Genomic DNA, 22,920 nt, shown 5'->3' on the forward strand with positions numbered 1-22,920 from the left:
TCCGTTTCTGTACTAGAGTTTGTGTGACGGCCCTGGTATATGTAGGGAAGTGCCTTTTTTTTTTTGTTTGTTTTTTTTCTTCTTCCAAACATACCAATGGTCCTGCATTCCATTGAGTTGAGCCAGTATCTCTGGGATTCAGTGTTTTCTAAGGGAGGCGGTGGATTGATGGGAACTGAGTAGGTGTCTGCTGCAATGTGTTTGTTTTTTCTGTTTCTTGCCGACTGAAACAAGTGAAGCACTTCCCTAAATGACAGTGCAGCTTCAACACAGGGAGCTGACATGATTGAGGTGTTTAACCTCTTAAGGACCAAACTTCTGGAATAAAAGGAAATCATGACGTCACACATGTCATGTGTCCTTAAGGGGTTAAACTGTATAGCAGGCCGTCTGGCACTTACAGGAACCTAATGATCCCTCATTGCAGTAGTGAGCGGTATCCAATGAAGGAGAGAGCTGTCTGGAAATGTTAGAATTATATAAATGATCCTGAAGAGGCAATTCATTATTGGGCCGGGATTTATTTATTAATTTACTTGAAAAGTATTTGTAACCGCTACGTTCTCTAAATTAACCAATTCATGTAAGTCTGTAGAGCTTGTGTTTAATTTCTGTTTCCAGGCCCCAGGGTGCTGGAGAAGGGGGTGGTGTTTATTGATGCATTAAATGGCCCGATATTTGGGGACCCTCCTGGCTATATGGGTATGAGAGAGTGTAAATGTAAGTTTACCTACGTGTGAGCCAAGGGGACTGTGCTTTCCTAAATGCATCCACTTAGAACCCCAGGGCAATGGGCTTAATGCATAATAATTGCAAAAAAAAAAACAGTGGTTCTTCTTGCTGGGCATTAATAATAATTTGGGTCTAAGTAAAAAATTGTGGTCTTTGAGGATTTTGTTGTACTTGGATGAGGCCTAGCTACATCTAGCAGCAGTCCGCTTTCCGGTATCTTTCTAGTGGTATGTTCTGTTGGCTTTAGAGGACAAACAGGTGTTTTTAGTGGTTGTGATAGAGTAGTTCATCTTTCAGTAATCTCATGGTAGTCTTTGGATGGAGTTAAATCTAATGTTTTTGCTATCCCTGTTGTAAGGCAATGTTTTAAAATGAGAGATACATTAGATCTCTTGTGTCTTCATGCTCATACAGTAGTTTAAGTCTAATTCCGGTGACGGCAAGCCTTTGGCAATCTAGCTTTTGGACCTATCTGAGCATCACATAATACCTGCATTAGAACATTGTATTATATTGCTATGTTTAAAGGGACACTATAGGCACCCAGACCACTTCATCTCTTTAAAGTAGTCTGGATGCATTATTCCTGTCCCCTTTAACCCTGCAATGTAAAGCAGGGCAGTTTCAGAGAATAAGGTGAGTGAAAGAAAGTGTTATTTAACCCTTTCAGTACCGTGAGAGAGAAGAGGGTATTGGAACACTTAAGTGTTAGGAATACAGCTTTGTATTCCTGCTACTATAGTGTTCCTTTAATAAATGACTTCCCTGAGACCCCTATAGCATATTTTGCTAAAATGTTTTTTTTTTTTAAAGGATATTTCATCTTTCTGTATTTTAATTATGTGTCCAACCATCTTTTCCAACCAAAAAGGGATGTGTATTGAAGAAGAAAAATAAAAATCTGATAAATCGGTAATGAGATAAAATTCACATCTCAGTAACGGTTGGGAAATATCCTATATTGCTTAAAATATTACACTCATCAAAGCACAACATGTCTGCACAGCTCTCTACGTATGATAAGCATCAGAAATGTAAGATCATTTAAATGACTACGTTATCGGGACCCTGATTATATGTTTCAATGCAGGATGCTGCCGGGTCCTTCTAGCTCATAAACTTGCACGCAATGTCATAACTGCTTTGCTAGGTATTCTACAGGCACGGTGGTCCAAATTGTAAAGGGACACTAGTCTAACCTGGATTTGATTGTCCACTAATCTACAGAGCTTACATTTTTTTTTTTTCCTAAATGATTCAGCATAATTTCCGTAGCAAAAGAGAACACATTTATTTCTAGATATATCTACAGTAAGCCCTCTCCAAAACAGGAAGTATTTAGAACATCTGATATAATTCTGTTATCTCCTTTAACCTCTACCTGTTGCAGTTCAGCTGACGGCTTTCTCCAGCAGCAATTGGCATCATTTATAAAAACAATGATTTGGAACGTCTAAAAACAGACATAGAAAGAAATCCATAAATCTGTATCTGTTAGAATTCTACCAATCGCCCATTGTCAGAGGTTGTTCCAGGGAAGGAAGACAAATACAGCAGTGACATACTCGTATACCTGACAGTATCTGCATTGCTTTGCACTGACCCGATGGCTTATGTAACATTTGTGATTACGCAGAACAAATGTGGGAGATTTTGCTTTGCCTGTTGAGTTTGTGGGAATATTATCTGGAGGAGGGAAACTTCCCAGAGTGCGTTTAATAATTCACTGCTATCTAATCTGTTGGAGGCCTCTTCCTGTTAGATCAATGGAAGATAAGGAGGCCAGTAACATTACTTAGTGATCTTTTAGATTTATACATAAAGTGTGTAAGCCTTTCTTCTTTGAGCTTGGAGCCAATTGTAGGGAATAAAACCGGAGGCTAGCTTATGGGGATAGGAGCATATCAGAGCAATGCATCTCACAAGGAAAAGCTGATTAGCAACTGTTAGGTAAAAATTAATAAGAATGGAAGTAAAATGGGTGAGAAAAGGCCATATTACACGTAAAGTAATTATTACAGAGAGAGAATGTTTTGTCGTTGGTTTATTCCAGAATGTTGGGGAAAATTCACTTATGGAAAGGCCAGATAACCGTAGCTAGGTAAGAGCAGTGTCTCCATTGTTTTCATGGCATGTGGGAAAAGCAAGTCTTATGGCTTGACTGGTGTACAGTATTAACAATATATATAAAATATATATATATAATTTAAGTGTGCATTTTGTCTTTGAGGGTATAACTAAAAACAGCTTGCAAAACTTGCAGATATATTGTCTGAACTTATTGCAACTTATTGAACTTATTGACCTCCCCTTCTAACCCAGCCAAGCCTTTCTGTGGCTGTCCAATCACAGACTTCCCAATGCAGCTCAATGAGAAGTCTTTGCAATGCTGGTGATTTGGGTGATTGCTGCCTCTTGACCTTAGTTCCACTGAGCGTAACAACAGAAAGTATCAGGACCTGTTGTCTGATCGACAGCAAGGGGGGTGTAACAAGGTAAGGTAACAAGGGGTGTAACAAGGTTAATTTTTAAAAGTGCCAATCTTTATTAAAATCTACGCTTATTTGTACAATGAACACAATCTTGACACAAAGCACTTCAACAAGCTAAAATGCTTTAGCGATCTGGAGGGCTCATTTAATAGCCCCATTTAGATTTGTGGATAGGTGTCCGTAATATTTAGTACTCATGTTGTTCATGTCAATATCCCCCATTGGATAATTGACTCTGACATACCATACCCTGAAAATAGCTCATGTTTAATTTTGTTCCGCTGATAACTGGAAGATCTAGTTCACTCATGGCTAATGTTTTTAGTGGTCTAGAACCTATGTGATGTTAAAGGGACACTATAGTCACCTGAACAACTTTAGCTTAATGAAGCAGTTTTGGTGTTTAGAACATGCCCCTGCCGCCTCACTGCTCAATCCTCTGCCATTTAGGAGTTAAATCCCTTTCTTTATGAACCCTTGTCACACCTCCCTGCATGTGACTTGTACAGCCTTCCATAAACACTTCCTGTAAAGAGAGCCCTATTTAGGCTTTCTTTATTGCAAGTTCTGTTTAATTAAGATTTTCTTATCCCCTGCTATGTTAATATGTATCCTGTATGTGATTAAAGTTCAATTTAGAGATTGAGATACAATTATTTAAGGTAAATTACATCTGTTTGAAAGTGAAACCAGTTTTTTTTTCATGCAGGCTCTGTCAATCATAGCCAGGGGAGGTGTGGCTAGGGCTGCATAAACAGAAACAAAGTGATTTAACTCCTAAATGACAGTGAATTAAGCAGTGAAATTGCAGGGGAATGATCTATACACTAAAACTGCTTTATTTAGCTAAAGTAATTTAGGTGACTATAGTGTTCCTTTAAGTCGGCCAGGTACGGATTCTGATACCTGCACAGTACTATAGTTGTCTGCATAGTAATAAAGTTGCAGATTTACATTCTCTACTTTTCTTCTACATTAGACTGTCTAGTCTAGAGTCTAGACAACATCTCCTCTTTGTAAATATCTAATTTCTCTCTCCAGCTTGACTGAATCATTCCGAATCATCATCTTAGATTGTAAGCTCACTTGCAGGTTCTCTTCTCCTTTTGTTGCAGTGTGTCTAATTATTTAAACTTTTTTTTTTTTTTGTAAAGTTGCCAATGATATTTTTTTGCCTAAATCGTACAGTAAAAATATTCTGGATAAGAAGGCTAAATCACATCTGTTAAATAAATTAGGATCATTTTGTTCTGTAACATGTGATGTTCAGTAGGAGAGCTAAACAGTAGTGCACAGGGTAAATGGTAACTAGAGAGAAGTGAGAATTGGATTCTTTAGAATTTAGTGTAAACTCTCATAAAGCTGCATAAAATGTATAAAAAGTAATTTGTCTTTTAATTTTGGCAGGTGTAATTTCCTTTAATTGTATGCAATCGAAAATCCATTGGTGATACATTCAGCTTATGTTATGATAATGCATTATTATTGGTAACTTAACGTTTATTTAACCTAATGCAATATGTATACACACCCTTCTCTTTTTCTGTATGTGTCACCTGTCCAATCCCAGATATATTATAAGCTTGTGGGCAGGGCGCTCACTGACTGTTCTAATAGATTGCCGCTTCCCAGTCAAATGCAGTTTTCATGCACAGTTTAGTGCTGCTTAAATAAATGTTACTGAAAGTAAATGATTATAACAAGGGGAAATATTCTTGTTTTTTCAGCAACAAGTTCCACGAAATTGGAAGACTTGAGCTATCTGGACGTCCAACGGAATGCTCCTCTGCGAACCTCCATCAGAATGCCGTGGCATAATACGGCGGGAACACGAATGCAACAGGATATGAAAGGTACCAAGGCACAGGCACTTTAAATCACAATGCAGTTTAACTTTACCAAAGTGGCCTGGATATATACAGTGATAACCATGGTTCTACAAGGTCCCCTTATAGAACCATATGTAATCCCTGAATATAACCGTAACCCTGGTGAAGAAAAGAATGTATGCAATTTACATTCCAGAATACAAGGAAGAAGAAACAGGGAAAATAGATTTAAGGGAACACTGACATTCCCATAACCACTACAGAGCGCCGTAGTGGTTATGATGACAGGTGTGTCCTGTCTCCCCTACCCCAGTATCCCAAAGTAAGTAGTCAAACCATTTGCTTGGAGCTTCCTTTAGCTCTTTTAAGTTAAGCCTTGCTCCGCTAGTTGTGTTGGGGAGGAGCCAGGGCACACCTGGGACCATAACCACTTCAGCAGGGTTTATGGGGTTCCCATTTGTGACGTAAAAGTACTGATCTTCATGATATCATGACTTTCTTCAAGGTGTTGTTAAGCTGTTGTCATGCCAATGTTGACAGCTGAACTACAGCTCCCAGAAACCCTTGCTGTGCCCATAAAGCAATGCTTATGGGATGAGCCCAGCAGTGATATAGAAAGTTGTGTGCACTGTGATTGGCTGAGTCACTTTGAGCTCACTGTGGGAGCTGCAGAGCCTGGGATTTTGCAGCACATGCAGGAGACTTCACATGTAAACATCTTTCTATTTTTATTTTATTTTTTTCTTTATTTTAACTTTTTTCCCCCTACATATTTCTAAAAATGATTACATGGTCTGTCCCCTTAAGGTGGGTGATTTCCTTTAATGGTAACCCTGTCTATGGAGCAGTGTTTTTTAGATATCTCCCCAGGGCCACCAGCCTCACAGAGTAAATTATACCTTTGGGTCTACTTTAACTCCACGAAGTTGTCCGTGACTCGATTTTGCTGAGATACCTGTAGCAAAGGCACCACATGGCAATGGGTAAATCATAAGGACACACTTGGAGAATATTGGTCTGGAGGCTGCTTTGAAGTATCTCAGCAAGTTCTTAAATAACTCTGTAAAAGCTCACTATCAGAAATGTGTGCTTGTACTGGGGTTCACGTGCATTAGGTGACATTATATGTTTTAAAAAACAATGTTCTACCATGTAATTTGTACAGGGATATTTGTTGAGCGTGTATATACAAAAAAGGGAAAAAAGTTTACAAAAATATATTTGTGCATTTATTCACACACGCAAACCCGTCCAGAGTACCTTCACCTAACCTCCCCACCCCTTTTTGTCTAGCCACTTACTGCATCTCCAACCTCTTCTGCTGGAACCATTAAATCAATGTTTCCCTGAAAGTAGAGTGAAAAGAGAGGAGTAGGTGAGGGTCTGTACTGGACAACATGGCAACACCACAATAGCTGGTCCTCCGGTCATGGCGTTTGGTTAGCTCTGCACCCCTGTATACCATTCACTACCTCCATATAGATTACGCAGCCCATTACGTTATGAGATGTTTGGTCTGTGTTTCTCATAACCCACTGAATATTGCAGAAAATAATCCCACCAGGCTGGCATTCTCCACTGCTGCACTATTTCTGTAATTCCCATCTTTCCTCCCTTACTTTACTTTGCAGCACGGTGCATTTCTTACAAGCCTCAAGACATCCTCCTAAAGCCCTTGCTGTTTGAGGTGCCAAGCATAACCACCGACTCCGTGTTTATTGGAAGAGGCTGGCTGTTTCAGGAGATTGAAGAAATAATGAAGAGTCCGGAGTATCCAGAGAGCAGGGGGGCTCTGATTGTTGGCAGCGTTGGGTTTGGAAAGACCGCAATTATCTCCAAACTGGTTGCACTTAGCTGCCACGGGACACGAATGCGACAGATTGCCTCAAACAGTCCATCCTCCTCTCCGAAGGGTATGTTGACTGATCAGCATGTAATATCACTTAGAGATAGACATCTTTACATTTTTTAATGAATGTAAAGTATTTAGCATTTGTTCTGCTGTTACTTCTCATGTAAGGTAATGCTACGCAAGCACTTAATTTTTCTGTGTGCTTGGATTATCACTGCGATAAAGTCGTGACTGTTACTTAGATATTTTTGGTAGCATTTCACAGCTGCTGTTAAACTTCCTTTTTCCAACTTCCTTTAAGTGGCTGCCTGTAATGCAGATTAAAGCATTTTTTTGTTGTTGCACATAGGTTTTTTTTTTTCTTTTTCATTTTATGATTAAGTTTGTTTCTGCGGTTAGACACGAGGCTACTAGACTTTCTTGTGGCAATCCTTCCTGGATTGTTCAAACACCTGCCCCTGCCAGGAAAAGTCTAGTGGTGTAAATAAACAAGGTGTCACTATAGAAACAGCACCTTTGTGCCAATAGACATCTCCGATATTAGGCCATTTTATATTGCTCTCAATGAATAAATTGTTTAGGCCTTAATATTTTTTTCCCCTCAATAGCAACATATTTTCCTACTGTAGCCAAAAGAAACAGGGAGAGAAATTAGCACTTGCGCTCACACACAATTTGTTTTTATATGTGCAGGCATTGACCATACTCAGGATATCCCACTCTCTCAAACCTCCCCTCTCAGTCTGGCCATGTGTGGGTCCAACACCTTGAAGACGATGGGCTGCCCTGGAAGTCCTGAACGTCAGAAGATGATGGATGATTCTCTGAAGCAGCTTGCATCAAAGGTAAGAGAAGGTTGCATTGTTTAATGAAACGACAGACCAGAACTTGTTGGAAGCTGAGCAAGAGACGGAAGCTTATAAACGGTTATTCTTGCTCCGTTTGCACAATTACATCTTGGGTTTTTGCAATGACTTTTTTACTGCAAGACTACTATCAGTCTTTGTTCCTTGGGTGGGGTCGGTATACACAGAGAGGTGTGCTAAATTGATACTCCCATAACTGCTGGGTATCTGGGATTTACATCAAGACCTTTCTGTCCACACCCTTATAATTTCATATTTCAAGAGGTCAGAGGTTTGTTTTCTGTCTTTCCCAGGCTGTGCATATTGTGTGTGCGTGTGGCTATAAAATCTTTTTTCTTATTTTTTTAATCTGGAAATCGAGGAATTATTGTTGATACTGTTTTTTGAAGGGGATGATAACAACTTTATACTTGCCAATAGTTTCCTGTTTGTTCTACTATCAGTAGATAAACCCCCCCCCCCCCCGAATTCTGTGTGGAACTTATCGGGGAGTTTACCAGAAGGGTTTTAGAGATCGTTCGAGACGTTTGATATATTTGTTTGGTTAAATACACCTATTACTAGATTAGATACACCTTTTAATGTTTTTTGTTTTTTTTCTTTGAAAAGGGTAATGTTTTTGGATTATTAGTATCTTTTTATTTATGGAGTACTTTATTCTCTCTGTAAATTTGTACTTTGTGCCTTTTGATGCAAACTTAGCACAATGGTTTCTCTTGCCTCTGTTTACCTTCCTATGTCATTCTTATTTATAAAGCTACCAGAGCCGTTTGCACCATATTAGTGTGGGTATCATGCCAGTCAGGGCAATATTCACCCATCAGTCATGTTGGCATCTAGGGAGTTGATCCACACTCAAGTTTAGAACAGTAAGGGCGAGTAAGTCATATGTGTCTGGGCATTTGTAAGTGAAACCTCATCATGGGGGGGGGGGGGGGGGGAGGTTAATCCATGCTCATAGTTTGTGGGTCTAAGAAACAACAAACCCTATTAAACACTGAACAATAGAGAATTAAAAACAAACTAGCCAGACTTTGACTATAGTGGCGTAGAATTTACCATATCGGCTATTTCAGTATACATTTTGCAATTTGGTTTTCAAATCCACCACGATTCAATAATTAGTAAATAAACCCCTTGGTGTCTTCCAGTGTGATACCCTGGGCAATGTGGGCATTCAAAAACATGTATGTTACATTCAAGACAGATTTTTTTTTTTTTTTTTAATATCTTAAAATAGTATCCTATCTTACTATATAGACAATATAACTGTTTTTGGTTCCTTTTGTAGTGCATCAAAATATTGCTTTTTATTGTATTTTTGTTTTATTACATCATGTTAGTATTTTACTTATTTTTAGTTCCCCAAAAAGCTTCCAGTGACCATTCACGATTCACCTGGTTCAGTGTAGTCAGCCGGGCAATGCAGATTAACTCTGCACCTCTACTGTCCCATAGAAGAGAGGGAGCCACATTGTTGTTGATGTGGGCAGTGCCAGGAGTCCACCAGTCATCAAGTGTGAAGAATTGCTAGAAAGCCAATGAATGAAAGCATCAGGTCTGATATTATGAGTGTTTTCATTCATTAATTTCTGCAGAGCTGCCAGCAAAGGAAAGGATGAATGACTGCTCACTTCATATTCGATCAGTTAACAGGGTGGCAGGGCTTCACCCAGTTCTGTGTGTAGTTATCATTTAATGAATATATATATATATATATCCAAATGGAAGACACCCCTAGCTTCCATTTACATCCTTTACTGCTAGTCATTCATTTATATCTATGGCTTTGTATGTGAATGAAATTAAAGTATAATATAATTGTTAAATATTTGTAGTTTCTATGGGAATTGCTCTTCTGTCAAAATCCCATATGACACCGATATATTGTCTAGTTTTATCTTATCTGCTCTGTTAGTCTGTGTTAAATGAAAAATGCCAATGATTTGCTTATTCCGATGTTGCTGGGGACATTCGACCAACAAGGGATTTAACAACAGTTTTCGAAGAAGATAAAGTATGGAATTTTCATTACATTTCTCCCTTCTAATGTAATACTTTGCCATTTATAGGTTGTTGCGTATCATTACTGTCAAGCAGACAACACGTACACTTGCCTGGTTCCCGAGTTTGTGCACAGCATTGCCGCTCTACTTTGCCGTTCCAATCAGTTAGCATCCTACCGGGACCTGCTGATCAGAGAGCCACAACTGCAAAGTATACTGAGCCTAAGATCCTGCGTTCAAGATCCTCTATCAGCTTTCCGAAGGGGTGTCCTGGAGCCACTGACAAATCTTCGAAGAGGTACTGGGGGGAGGAGGGGGAGAAACTGTCAGGGAGCTTGGATCTATGGCCTTTAAATATGTGATAATAAATGTTTAGAGAGAGATTGTTAAACCTGTCGTTCTTAAGGAATCGAATTCTCAAAGACCAGATTTTTATTACAGCATAACATTGGTCCCATAGGCAACAACAGCCACCCAGGGAAAAGTCCTATCTAAATTATATATATATATAAAAAAAGACTAATTTAAAACCTTTTTGTTCTCGTGATAACTAGGCGTATACAATGGTTTATTTTTTTCTTCTTTAAAAACCATGAATATGATTGGTCTTTTACGGGTTATAGAGTGTTAGAAAAAAAAAATACATGTATCAGACATCCGTTGACTTCTCCCGATCATAGACACAAAAAGGATTTGAGTTAATTAGTAAGGAGGGGGGTGAGTTTAAACAGTTGCTGGAGTATAACTGCATTCCATGTCCCCTGGTTACAAAATGCCAGAATTAAGCATGGTTAATAAAATATGTATGTGTTCTTCACATAAATGTCACAATATAAATCTGCCCAAAGCGCTGAGGTTAAAGGGAATTTCCACTGTTTTAGCAGTTTCATAAATAAAATGTGTCTGCTATGTTTATTTTAACAATGTATCTGGTTTAAATAGTTTTTTTTTTTGTTTGTTTTGTAATCTGGTTTTGATATTTATTTCTGGAACTCCTCCTATAGGAACACTAGAGTGTTAGCTTTAAGAATGTATGTTTGTGCAAATATCATGTTCCCGTAACTAGGAGCTCGCACAGAACCCCCCCATTCCCAGTGTGAGGGTTTAAAAGGTGTGTTTTACTTACCTAGCTACCTTGCTGCATTGATCTCACTGCAGTTGCTTTGCCTCCTCGGCTGAGATAATCATGTTTGATGGTCTCAGCTAATCCAATGTTTCCAGATAGGGAAGCATTGGGAGACTTGCAGCACCAAGCTGCTCCAATCAAATGAGACCATCTGACTGAATAGCAGAGTTTTAGTCGGCTGTGAAGGAGGAAGCGCCCCTAGTGGCTGCCAGGAAGACAGCACTAGAGGTGCATTTAATTATTTAATGTTTTTCGTGTAAACATTACTGTTGCTACAAATGGAAGGGAACTCTTGTGTTCTTTAGTGGTTACAATTTTAAATGTTAGTAAGCAAGAGGCGTTATTTGATGTCTAAAACACAACCATTTCTTCTCATGTTCAGTCAAGAGCATTTTTATATTACGAGAAATGTATACGCTTGTAGATACACCTGTTTTTAAGAAAATAGTACAAACAAAGCCTTATAATGCCTAAAACACTTGCTTGGTTATTTTTTTTTTTTTTTTGCATGAATGGTAGCAGCCAGTAGTGACGATAGATATTGATGGGGATGGTATTACACCTTTGCGTTCCAACATGCACTGATCTGTTTCCATTACAAGGGAGGAGAATCGATGTAGGTTTTATCATCATTCCCACTCCCAGCAGTTAGCCTGCTTCCAAAGGAAAACATATTTTTGTAATTAGATCATGCGAACATGAAAGAAAAAAAACTTTAAAATAACACTAGTGCCCTATTAAGTAACATACTTAACATGTTGCTAAAGTGAGCATAAGACCTAAGTTACCTGTAGAAAACAGGTGAAAAAGTGGAGTTTCCCTTTAAAAACACCATAAACGTATGTGCCTATACGAAAGGAACACTCTGTGCCCTTAAAGCACTTTAGCTTGTTGACATGCTTTATGTGTGAAAAGTATGTCCTCTTTTTATTTTTTATTTTACATAAAGGGCAAATTTCAATAGAAATTGGCACTTTTATAAATTAATCTTGTTAACCCCCACCCACCAACTATCAATCATGTATCCAGTCCTGTTACGTCCTCGTTGCTTAGCTCAGTGGAGCTAAACTCAAGAGGCAGCAATTGTTCAGAACACCAGCTGAGCAAAGACTTCTCATTGAGCTGCATTGTTGGAGTCGGGGAAGAAAAATATGGCACATAGGCTGCAGACAAGAGATCTGTAGCTTTTGCAAGCTGTTTTTAGAAATACCCCCGATTTAAAAAAATAAAATAAAAAAATCCATAATTAAATACATGATTTGGGGTATTTATATTAAACAGTGATTTATCTTTGGTCTATTTTGGCAGTGGGCTGTACAGTGATTTTTATTTTTTGTGTATTTGGGCAGTGGACTGTCCCTTTAAATCATGTAACTTTGCATAATTGGTTAGCACAGTTTTTTCTATTAGCTAGAAACTTGCAGTAAACATTCTTACAGCAGAACGAATAAAATAATTTTAACATATGAGAACCCGTCTGCCCAGAACAATCACTCACTTGGGAATCTGGGTCTAGTATGAGTTTTTTAATTGAATGATTTCCCTTTAAAGTATGTTCTAAAACCAAATTCTATTGTTTATAAAATAAGTCGTCAGGAGAACAGTTTCACATTTTGGGGATTTTTTTAGTGGGTTTTATTGATGATGGCAGTAAAACTGTCTGCAGTAGACCATTTTTATGATACATAGGAGTGTTAAAATGCATTTTTCAGCTTTGTGTACATTTTCCCATGTTTATTGTTTGACGCGCAGAGAGAAAAATCCCGGAGGAAGAGTTCATCATCTTGGTTGATGGTTTAAATGAGGCAGAATTTCATAAACCTGACTACGGAGAAACCATTGCTTCTTTCATTTCTAAAATTATTCCTTCCTTCCCATCTTGGATCAAGCTAATTATGACTATCCGGACTAATTTTCAGGTAAACAAGCCTAATAAATTTATGCTTAAATAAACATCACATAAAACATAATTATACAGAGCAGACAACACTATTGCCTTTACAGTTAACACTTCAGCAGTTTTCAAGTGTAAATCCCACTTTGTAACTGTGATGCCAACTCAGATCTACTTCACTGTCCTGTTGTGTTTTAAATCCTATAGACTGTAAGCTCCTTTGAGCAGGGCCCTCTTCAACCTATCGTTCCTGTAGGTTTTCTTGTAATTGTCCTATTTATAGTTGAATCCCCTCTCATAATATTGTAAAGCGCTACGGAATCTGTTGGCGCTGTATAAATGTCGATGATGATAATAATTAAATATAAATCCTGCCAGAGTACTGACTGAGCCCTTCCTCAAAATACAATGATCTTTGTCCCTGTTTTAGAACAGTAAATGTTTAACACTTCTCAGATGGGTAGGTGCAGATCTGAACCCATGACGGGGGCCCTATGCATGCAGACTTCTTTAATTTAAAACCTCAGAGTCAGAGTAGGGACGTACAACATAGAAAGGGATCGAGCCAGGAATATAGTGTTTCTCTCATTCGTTGAATACAAATTGTAATCTTTACCATTCCATGTTCAACTTTTCTTTTGTTGTTTTCTGTGCTTAGTATGTAATGATTCGTCTTTGGGTCCTGCAGAATTTAGAATAAGGGGATTATGTAGATTTGTACAGTAAATGCCCCTAGTAAAAGCTCCATGTTAGCTTGAATTATGTTTAAGGAGACCATCGCAGGGCGGACTTCCCAATATTTTTCGGGTATAATTGTGAACGTTGAGGGTGAAGGCAGAAATACACGGCGTGGCTTTTACATTTTTTTCCCTCTCTTGTAAGTTAGACCGTATGCGTCATATCCTCTTTAATTCCTTCTGTATATTTATGAAGCATCCACATTAGCAGTATTTAATTAAAAACAACTTGTTTGCTAAACCCATTTACACTGGTATCCTACTGGGGAAAGAGGTCATTTGAAAAGCTATGTATTTTTAGACTGATTCATTATCACTGTAATGCAACATGTAGCCTGTCAGAACACGTGCATATTTTATTTAAAATCACACAGGCTTGAAACGTGTTTATATCGCTTTTACATCGGAATAGATTAAGGCATTTTCTATTTTTGCTAACTTAAGCGCATATATTAAAGTTTCCACTCCCCTTCCCCAGCTGGGTGAACAAGGTCCGTTTGCGATAAGATTTACAATTTGATCTATACATTGTTACTTACTTAATTGACAGGAAATGTATCAATTCAAATAAATGTACCTGAAGTTTGTTTTTTGGTGCATGCAGTGGTATGTCTCCTCTGTCCCAGCATGCTTCACTGCACAGCTATACACGTGCCATTCTTGCTTTCGGCATTTTATGTGCACTATAGTTATCAGTGTGTCTATGCATTGGGATATAATCTGGAAACTTCAGTTTTTAAGATGGAATGCCATGTATACGTTTGCTAACATTGTAGCTAAGGTTCCTGAAAGAAATATCTAAACAAAACAGGTTTTCTGATCTTTGTATAAAATTTTCAGATTACATCTTGCAACCGCACCTTCAGGTGTCACGTATGCTACGGCTTTGTAAAATCGAAAATACTAAAAGTGTGTTTGGTGTTATTTGTTAAACTCAAAGTGGGGTTTTATAAAATTGGAATCCGATATTTCACCGGTTTCATTATTGATTTCTCGAGACATTTGGTTTTTATGAAGCATAGAATTACTATCGGGGTTATCAGTAGTGTACTTTACTAAAACATTAATTTTGATGTTATTTTTTTTACTTTTGTCTTTAGATTGTGAGCTGATATGGGCAGGGCCCTCTTTACATCCTGTTCCCAAATGTCTAACATGTTTTGTTAAAATTAAGTATTTTTCTTGTTTCCTATTGAACAGTGCTGCAGAATATATTGGCACTATATAAATACTTTTAGTTGTCACCAAAGTAAAGCTCTATGGGCTCCATTTCCAGGAAATGTGAAGGTTACACTCTGTACTGTTCTTCTCCAAGTTGTATCGGCAGCTTTTGCATGTTATTTACAAAGTCATAAGTGATGAGCAAATCGGCAGAATGCTTTAACACCAGCAAGAGACACAGGCACTCAAATCTAACACGAGTGTGAGGATCCTATCTTGGGGTCCTGAACACTGAATTTAAGGATGACCCACCACAATGTTTATTACCTTTGAATATCGATTGTTTAATGAGTCAGAAGAGATTATTTACTAAACAATGAATGGTATTGAAATTAAAAACCAAGTTGCAAGAGTCAGACTTAAGTTATTTTAGCCAAAATTGTCAATTCACTGCAACATGGTTTTTAGTAAATAAACTTTTTTAAATGCATCGCATGGCTCGGGAATCTCCGACCCAGATCACTGGACTATGAACAGATTGAATCTTAGATGTATAAAGCTTATTGCATGGCTCTGCAGACAGACATTGGCTGGTATTCAAAAGCAGTAAATGCAATCAAATCCCGGTCAATTGCTAAACACACATGGCCTCTTAGAGCAGGGAGGGATAGAGCCATTTTAACCGCAAGAAAAGTTGGAAATTCTCTAAACAGTTTCTAAAACGAAAGGTGGCCAAAACACCGACTCCCTAAAGACCGGCAAAGCATTGCAGGTCTTGTTCTACAACAGCTAGGGTTTATACCTTCTGGCTGTCCCTGTTCTCAAAATCTTCCATCAAAATAATTATCTTGCCAGTGCGATTAAGCTCTTTAGTGCAGCAGTTTGTCAGTTTCCTCTGTTTGAGCCGGTTTATTGTTATCGGGTAATCCTGCTTCACTTGCCAAAATACTTCTTATTCATTGTGAATCCTAGTGATTATATTACCCCTTGTTTGTCTGCCAGGCAATCTACCTAATGCAGTGTATGGGGAAGACCGTTAGAGAGTCTGAAAGTAGACACAGGGAAAAACTAAGCTGTTGTGTCACGTGGTTGTTCTGCAGATTAATATTTAATGTACGAAAAGCAGCTAGCCATCTGCCGTTTTTTAAAATAAAACCATCTAACAAATGTGCACTTTTTAATTTATTTTTTATTTCTAAATTGCAGGAAATAACAAGTTTGCTGCCCTTGTCCAAGATTTCCTTAGACGCTTTCCCAGAGAACAAAGACATCTACAATGACCTGATCGCCTATATCCAGTACAGACATAGCACAAGTCAGGAAATTGTGAACAATATATCTTTAAATGGGAAAGCAGACGCGGGCACGGTTAACAAACTGAGCGATCACTTGGTCACAAGAAGTCAGGGTTCCTATCTGTATCTGAAACTGACGCTCGATCTGTTTGAAAGGGGACATTTAGTCATCAAAAGCTCCAGTTATAAAGTTGTGCCCGTGTCTGTGTCGGAACTTTATCTGCTACAGTGCAATATGAAATTCATGACAAATTCAGCCTTTGAAAAAGCACTTCCCATTCTGAACTTGGCACTGGCCTCATTGCATCCCATGACTGATGAGCAAATTTTCCAGGCTATTAATGCCGGTAATGTGTATCCAGAACAAAACTGGAAAGACTTTCAGCATCGAATGGACATCCTCTCCTGCTTTTTAATTAAGCGGAGGGACAAAACCCGTATGTTTTGCCACCCATCCTTTAGGGAATGGCTCAATTGGAGAGCTGACGGAGAGAGCACACAGTTCTTGTGTGAACCACGGTAAGAGTCGTTGGCGAAAAATACACATCAGTGCTGAAATAAACACTCTACTGATCTTTCTAAGCCTTTACTAAACCTTTGACTGTGTTTCAGTAATGAGAGGATGCTGAAAACACCTATTAATTCTGTGCTCTGCATGAATAAGTCCAAATAACCTTGACACGAAGGGCTAAAGGTCACTTGTCCATCTTTTATTCCAAGTATTAGAAGTAGTAATCATTTTGACGCCTGTATAGCAAGCTTTTCTCTGGCCCAGTCCTTGGAACTTCCTATTGTAAATGTCATGCTTGCTGAGCTAATCTAGGAAGTCATTAGAACGGTTACTTCAGCTGGGCCCGAAAGGCTACAATGAGCCACTGATGACATCTGGAGGGTGACCTCATGGTTTCCTGCAGGATGGGGCACCTGGACAGCAGCACCAGTTATGTCACAGGGGTCCGTATAGATATGAATAGCACAGACCCCGCTCTAAGGGCTTCACTGGTGGAAGTACTGCATGTGTCTGTGTAATTTATGAAGACAAGTAAACATTTACAGTATCCTAAGCACATTTAAAATCTCAATGCTCAGACTTGCAAAAGTATTTCTTATTTAGTCATGCAACTATTTGTTTTTTTTTTTCTTTTACCTCTGTTCCATTTTCGCTAACCCCTAAAAAGTGCTCTGTACTTTGTTATGATTCTGTTTAAAGTATAGTCGTTCACTGGAATTTTGAAAGAATATTTTAGAATGTTCTGAACCTCGACACTGCTGCAGGTTAATGTGTGTTACAGCATGGAAATCTTTAATACATGCCCCAATTTCATGCTCTCCCATCCCACACATACCTATTCCCTTACTGCTGGCCCTCTATCATAAAAAAAGATATGGGGGAGTCCTGGCAAGAGGTGAAGATTTGGGAAGTTACAAAAATAATGTATGTAATTCTACTGAGAACATTAACCATAATATTGAAAAATAAGACTTAATGCTCCCGATTCTTGCGAATCTAGCACCAAATGTTGTTATTGCAAGTGCAAGTTAGCTCAATTTCCTGCATTAGCGATCTAGAAAACTGTATTGTGTGTTTGTTTGAATTAAATGACCACTATAGGCACCCAGACCACTTCAGTTTAATGAAGTGGTCTGGGTGTCAGGTCCGTCTAGGTTTAACCCTTTTTGCTGTAAACATAGCAGTTTCAGAGAAACTGCTATGTTTGCAATAGGGTTAATCCAGCCTCTAGTGGCTTTCTCATTGACAGCCGCTAGAGGCGGTTCCGCGCTTCTCACTGTGATTTTCACAGTGAGAAGATGCCAGCGTCCATAGGAAAGCATTGAGAATGCTTTCCTATGGACTGGCTGAATGCACGCGCGCGGCTCTTGCCGCACATGCACATTCAGCCGATGACGGAAGAAGAGGGAGGAGAGTCCCAGCGCCGAGGGAGCCCGGCGCTGGAAAAGAGGTAAGAGATTAACCCCTTCCTGCCCCCTCAGCGCCACGGGAGTGGGACCCTGAGGGTGGGGGCACCCTCAGGGCACTGTAGTGCCAAGAAAACGAGTATGATTTCCTGGCACTATAGTGGTCCTTTAACATATTCTCTTACAATTTTGTAAAAATCAAATTTGCTGTTTTTTGTTTTTTTTCCTCGCTGTTTAACATCAAATCTTTCTCTGCCCGGATTTAGAAGCGGACATGCACTTTTGGCTTTTATGTTCTCTCGACAAGAAGGGAAATTAAATCGTCAACAGACTATGGAACTGGGGCATCACATCCTTAAAGCCCACATATTTAAGGTAGTTGAGTTATAATCTGCAAAATGCAAACACTTTTTTTTTTTTTTTAAATCTGCTTTGATAATCCATACAATATATTTTTGCTCATGAGAAACTTGAGGGAGCTTTTCTCATTACTGTTTAAACACATTTTCTCCCTTGTTCCATTTCTAAGCATGTAGTACTTACAGTTCTGTGTTCGGTTTGCTTTATTTTTATTATGGAATGTTTTGCAGTCACTGTGTAAGCACTGTTTAGGTGATTCACCCTTTAAGTAATGGCACGTTGCACAATGGCTTAATCTTTATTTAATGCTTTTTATTGCTCAGTTTCTCAATTGAAAAGTTCTGTTCAACCAAGCAAAAAGATAAGACATTTCAACATACTTTTCCATATGATATCTGTAATTTGTTTACATGTTAAATACCTCAAATACAGTAAACACAGATTTTGTGAAATCATTTCAGATGGGGAAAATATAATACAGCTACGCAAGGAATGTTTCTTTACTGGCAAAATTATTTTTACATTTAGAAGAAGAAAAAAGAAAATACACGCCAAATACTCATTATAGCTTTCCATTTAAAAAAGTCATATTTAATAACTGTTCTAGAATGGGTTGCCAGTCTAATGATATGTAATGCCACAGTAATTGTGTAACATTAATTACTACCCAGAACTTGCATTATAGACTTAAGCACTCTACAAACACAACCACTACAATTTGACAAAAAAAAAGGGGGCTCTCCATGGCACACAGAGACCACCCCTTCTCAGCCTCATGGATTATAAAGGATTTACCCTTCCGCATAATCAATGTGAATTCTGTCCGACTTGGATGGCAGTGATTGGCTAATAGTGCTGACTTAACCTGCAGCCAATCACCGCTGACCCAGCTCTACAGAATTGACATTGGTAATGCTGGCTCTAGCTCAGAGCGATAGATCAGGAATTCTAATTAAACACACTGTACAATAAGGGAACCTAACAAAACAGGCTATTTTTCAGGAAGTGTGTAGGAAGAATGTGTAAGTCACAGTCAGGGGAAGGTGTGGCTAGGGCTCCATAAACAAAAGGATTTAACTCCCAATTAGCAATGAATCGAGCATGGTCATGATCTATACACAAAAACCACTTAATTAAGCTAAAGTGGTTTTGGTGCTTTGAGTGTCCCTTTAATGTTCTCCAAGAGTCTCTCCTCTCCATATTTTGTATGTACACTGATAGCTGATTTTTATACTTTAAGAATCTGATGGGTAATTTGCCAATGACTTGAAAAAGCAGTAAAAATGTATTTTTTTAAATTTTTTTTAGAATAAAGTTTTTGTCCCGCTCCTCTCCACCCCCTCTCTACCATCTTATACTAGTCACCAACGTGGTATAATCAGACATATATTTTCTTTGCCTTCCAGGGTCTCAGTAAGAAGAGCGGTGTGTCGTCCAGCACTTTGCAAGCCCTTTGGATCGGGTACAGCACGGATGGACTATCTGCTGCACTTGCATCTTTGAGGAATTTGTACACTCCGAATGTAAAGGTACTGAGCCCTTTTATAATACGCTGCATGTGCACTTTTCAGTTCTGGTATTCGGAGAATGCATTGAGTTAATTTTCGCTCCAGTTGGTGAAACAAAATCAACAAAGCACTGACCATCCGTCTGGAAGCTTTGGCCCTCTGCTCTTTGGATGGTAGTCAACTGAGGAAATGGTAGGGACATGTGGAGGGTTGAAACAAAGCCCTCTGTACATCACCCAAGACATCACATCAGCAGAGAATGTGACCTGTGTAAATACATGGAGCAGGATAAAATAGATTGCTCTTTGCTCTGAGAAATGCCACCTGCTGTATATCAAGCTCTGTCTTAGTAATGGGCTGCCTGTTACGAGCCGTGGAACCTTGTCAGCAATTCAAGTGATACAATGCCTTTTTGTTGTTAATTTTAGGAATAAATGCATTACTGGCCATAGTCACTGAGTGCCTTGTTACGACTAAATACACGCACAGTATCTGATAAGGTAGAATAAAGTCTCTTGCTAGAAGATCATTCAGAGTTAAACTGTACATAAACATTAGCTGTCTCTACCGTATTTTCTGTATTTGTAACCATAGTTATTGGTTTTGCTGACGCGAGGCCAGTGTACATCGCTACGGTTTGGTTGGCCCATAGTTTGTAACTAAATTATATGAAACCTTTTGGTTATAATGTGACCCAAACCATGGTTGGAGATTGTCTGAATTTACACTGTTTGAGGATGCCTGTTAAGCTTAAATACGTATTGGCCAAATAATTTTTATGCTATACAATTGATGCCAATTTTTATGAATTTGCTCAGTTTGCGATGTAGGTATTTACTTGCCCTTCTTTCATAGCTGTTTAGTGAGGACCATGGAATGCATTTCTCCCTGCAGTTGTACTAACATTAGCAGGAAAACGAAAGGAATAATAAACAGACCTTTAACATGTTCTCTGTTCTCCCGCTTATAAATTGGTCTCAGAGGAATAGCACTCTGCAACATCTTTATGAAGGCAAAACAAGGGCAACAAGCCTTAAGACAGTACCAGCTTGTGGCCCAGTTGCTAGAAAGTCTGGGTTCCAGGGTCTCCGTAAACAGAATCATGTAACACTTTGCAAGTGGTGTGGCTCGGGTACAACACGAATAGCTTAGCGCTAGCACCCCTCATCTTTGAGGAATTGTACACTCCAACACGTTGTGATAAAGTGAAGGCAGAGAGGCCTTTAACATTTAACCCCAGGGGAAGTACGTGTTGTATGTGTGGTGTGCAACACAAAGCTACATTTAGTTATGGGCCCCTGGGGTGGAGCATTTGGAGAGCAGGGTTGGCCAATACTCCACTCCTCAGTTTAGACACAACTGGGAGAAATAAGGTCCAGGCCAGAGTTTTTTTTATTTTAGTACAATTTTTCTTAAAAACTAAAAACATGGTTGATGCATAATAAAACAGCTGTTCAGTAATACAGTCCAGAAGACAATTATTATTATTATTATTATTATTATTATTATTGCCATTTATATAGCGCCAACAGATTCCGTAGCGCTTTACAATATTTTGAGAGGGGGGATGTAACAATAAATAAGACAATTACAAGAAAACTTACAGGAACAATAGGTTGAAGAGAACCCTGCTCAAATGAGCTTACAGTTTATAGGAGGTGGGGTATTAGAAACATTAGGATAGGAAATATCAGGTAGGAGTGAAGCAGAGCTGGAGAAGAGAGCAAAGCACTATCCCATAGGAGAGAGCAAGAGACAGGTATGTAAGGGAGAGATTACTCTGGGAGGCCATACGCTTTCCTGAAGAGATGGGTTTTAAGGCCCTTCTTAAATGATTGAAGACTAGGGGAGAGTCTGATGGCAGTAGGCAAGTTATTCCAAAGGAGAGGAGCCGCCCGTGAGAGGTCCTGCAAGCGCGAGTTGGCCGTACGGGTGCGAGCAGCGGTCAGGAGGTTGTCGCGGGCAGAGCGGAGGGTACGAGGAGGGGCATACCTCTGGATCAGTGAAGAGATATGAGAGGGGCTGGAATTGTTCAGTGCTTTAAATGTATGGGTTAGCACTTTGAATTGACTCCGATAGGATACAGGGAGCCAATGTAAGGACTGGCAGAGGGGCGAGGTGTGAGAGGACCGACTGGATAGGAAAATCAATAAAACAATAGTGACAACATCAATTATATTCACAAAGAAAACAGTACAAGACCCATTTTTTTTCCCTTTTTCTTCTTGTCAGGTGACAATGACCTAGTCCACCACTCATTAAAACAGGTGGCTCACCTTCCAGACATGATGCATTAACAGAGAGGGATGGATCTCTTCACGAGTCATATGTACTCTCTGCTGTGGAACATGTTGAAATTGATACCCAGAAATACCCCTGCATTTCTTGGTGGATAGAAGCCATTCAGTCATATCCCAGCTCAGATCGGCAAAGTTGGCCAAGTCCAGCAGTTCTATCAGGAAAAAACAAGCCTCAAATATTCAACTCTCCTGGAAGCCATGGATTTTCTACACCTGGCCGGCACAGTCCTATACCTGGAAGCCCAGGAAAATACACAAACACTCCTGACTTCAGTAGTCCTGGAAGATACAGCCCAGCTTATGCAAGCCACATTCAAATACTGGGATTGCGCCAGTTTTCGGACCACTCTGCCATTTAGCACCTACTTTGTCATTTTACCTGCCCTCTTACCCCAGAAAGATGTACATATGACTCGTAAAGAGATCCATCCCTCTCTGTTAATGCATCATGTCTGGAAGGTGAGCCACCTGTTTTAATGAGTGGTGGACTAGGTCATTGTCACCTGACAAGAAGAAAAAGGGAAAAAATGGGTCTTGTACTGTTTTCTTTGTGAATATGTTGATGTTGTCACTATTGTCTTCTGGACTATATTACTGAACAGCTGTTATATTATGCATCAACCGTGTTTTTAGTTTTTAAGAAAAATTGTACTAAAATAAAAAAAAAAACTCTGTCCTGGACCTTATTTCTACCAGTTGTGTCTAAACTGAGGAGTGGAGCATTGGCCCACCCTGCTCTCCAAATGCTCCACCCCAGGGGCCCATAACTAAATGTTGCTTTGTGTTGCACACCACACATACAACACATAATTCCCCTTGGGGTTAAATGTTATTAAATGCCTCTC

The 22,920-nt window shown here is 39.1% G+C and overlaps 1 protein-coding gene across 3 annotated transcripts in view; it reads left to right on the forward strand.

Annotated features, from left to right (window-relative positions):
- Window positions 1-22,920, forward strand: part of TANC1 (tetratricopeptide repeat, ankyrin repeat and coiled-coil containing 1) — a 168,839-nt gene that overhangs the window by 108,203 nt on the left and 37,716 nt on the right. For all 3 annotated transcript variants that reach the window (XM_063429637.1, XM_063429638.1, XM_063429639.1), the window contains 8 exons: window positions 4,952-5,077; window positions 6,685-6,966; window positions 7,599-7,750; window positions 9,844-10,075; window positions 12,656-12,822; window positions 15,902-16,509; window positions 18,174-18,282; window positions 19,674-19,796. In XM_063429637.1, coding sequence (XP_063285707.1) covers window positions 4,952-5,077; window positions 6,685-6,966; window positions 7,599-7,750; window positions 9,844-10,075; window positions 12,656-12,822; window positions 15,902-16,509; window positions 18,174-18,282; window positions 19,674-19,796 — 1,799 coding nt within the window. The remainder of the gene's footprint in view (window positions 1-4,951; window positions 5,078-6,684; window positions 6,967-7,598; window positions 7,751-9,843; window positions 10,076-12,655; window positions 12,823-15,901; window positions 16,510-18,173; window positions 18,283-19,673; window positions 19,797-22,920) is intronic.

The sequence above is a fragment of the Pelobates fuscus genome, chromosome 8 (genome assembly GCF_036172605.1).
Source record: "Pelobates fuscus isolate aPelFus1 chromosome 8, aPelFus1.pri, whole genome shotgun sequence".
Classification (NCBI taxonomy): domain Eukaryota; kingdom Metazoa; phylum Chordata; class Amphibia; order Anura; family Pelobatidae; genus Pelobates; species Pelobates fuscus.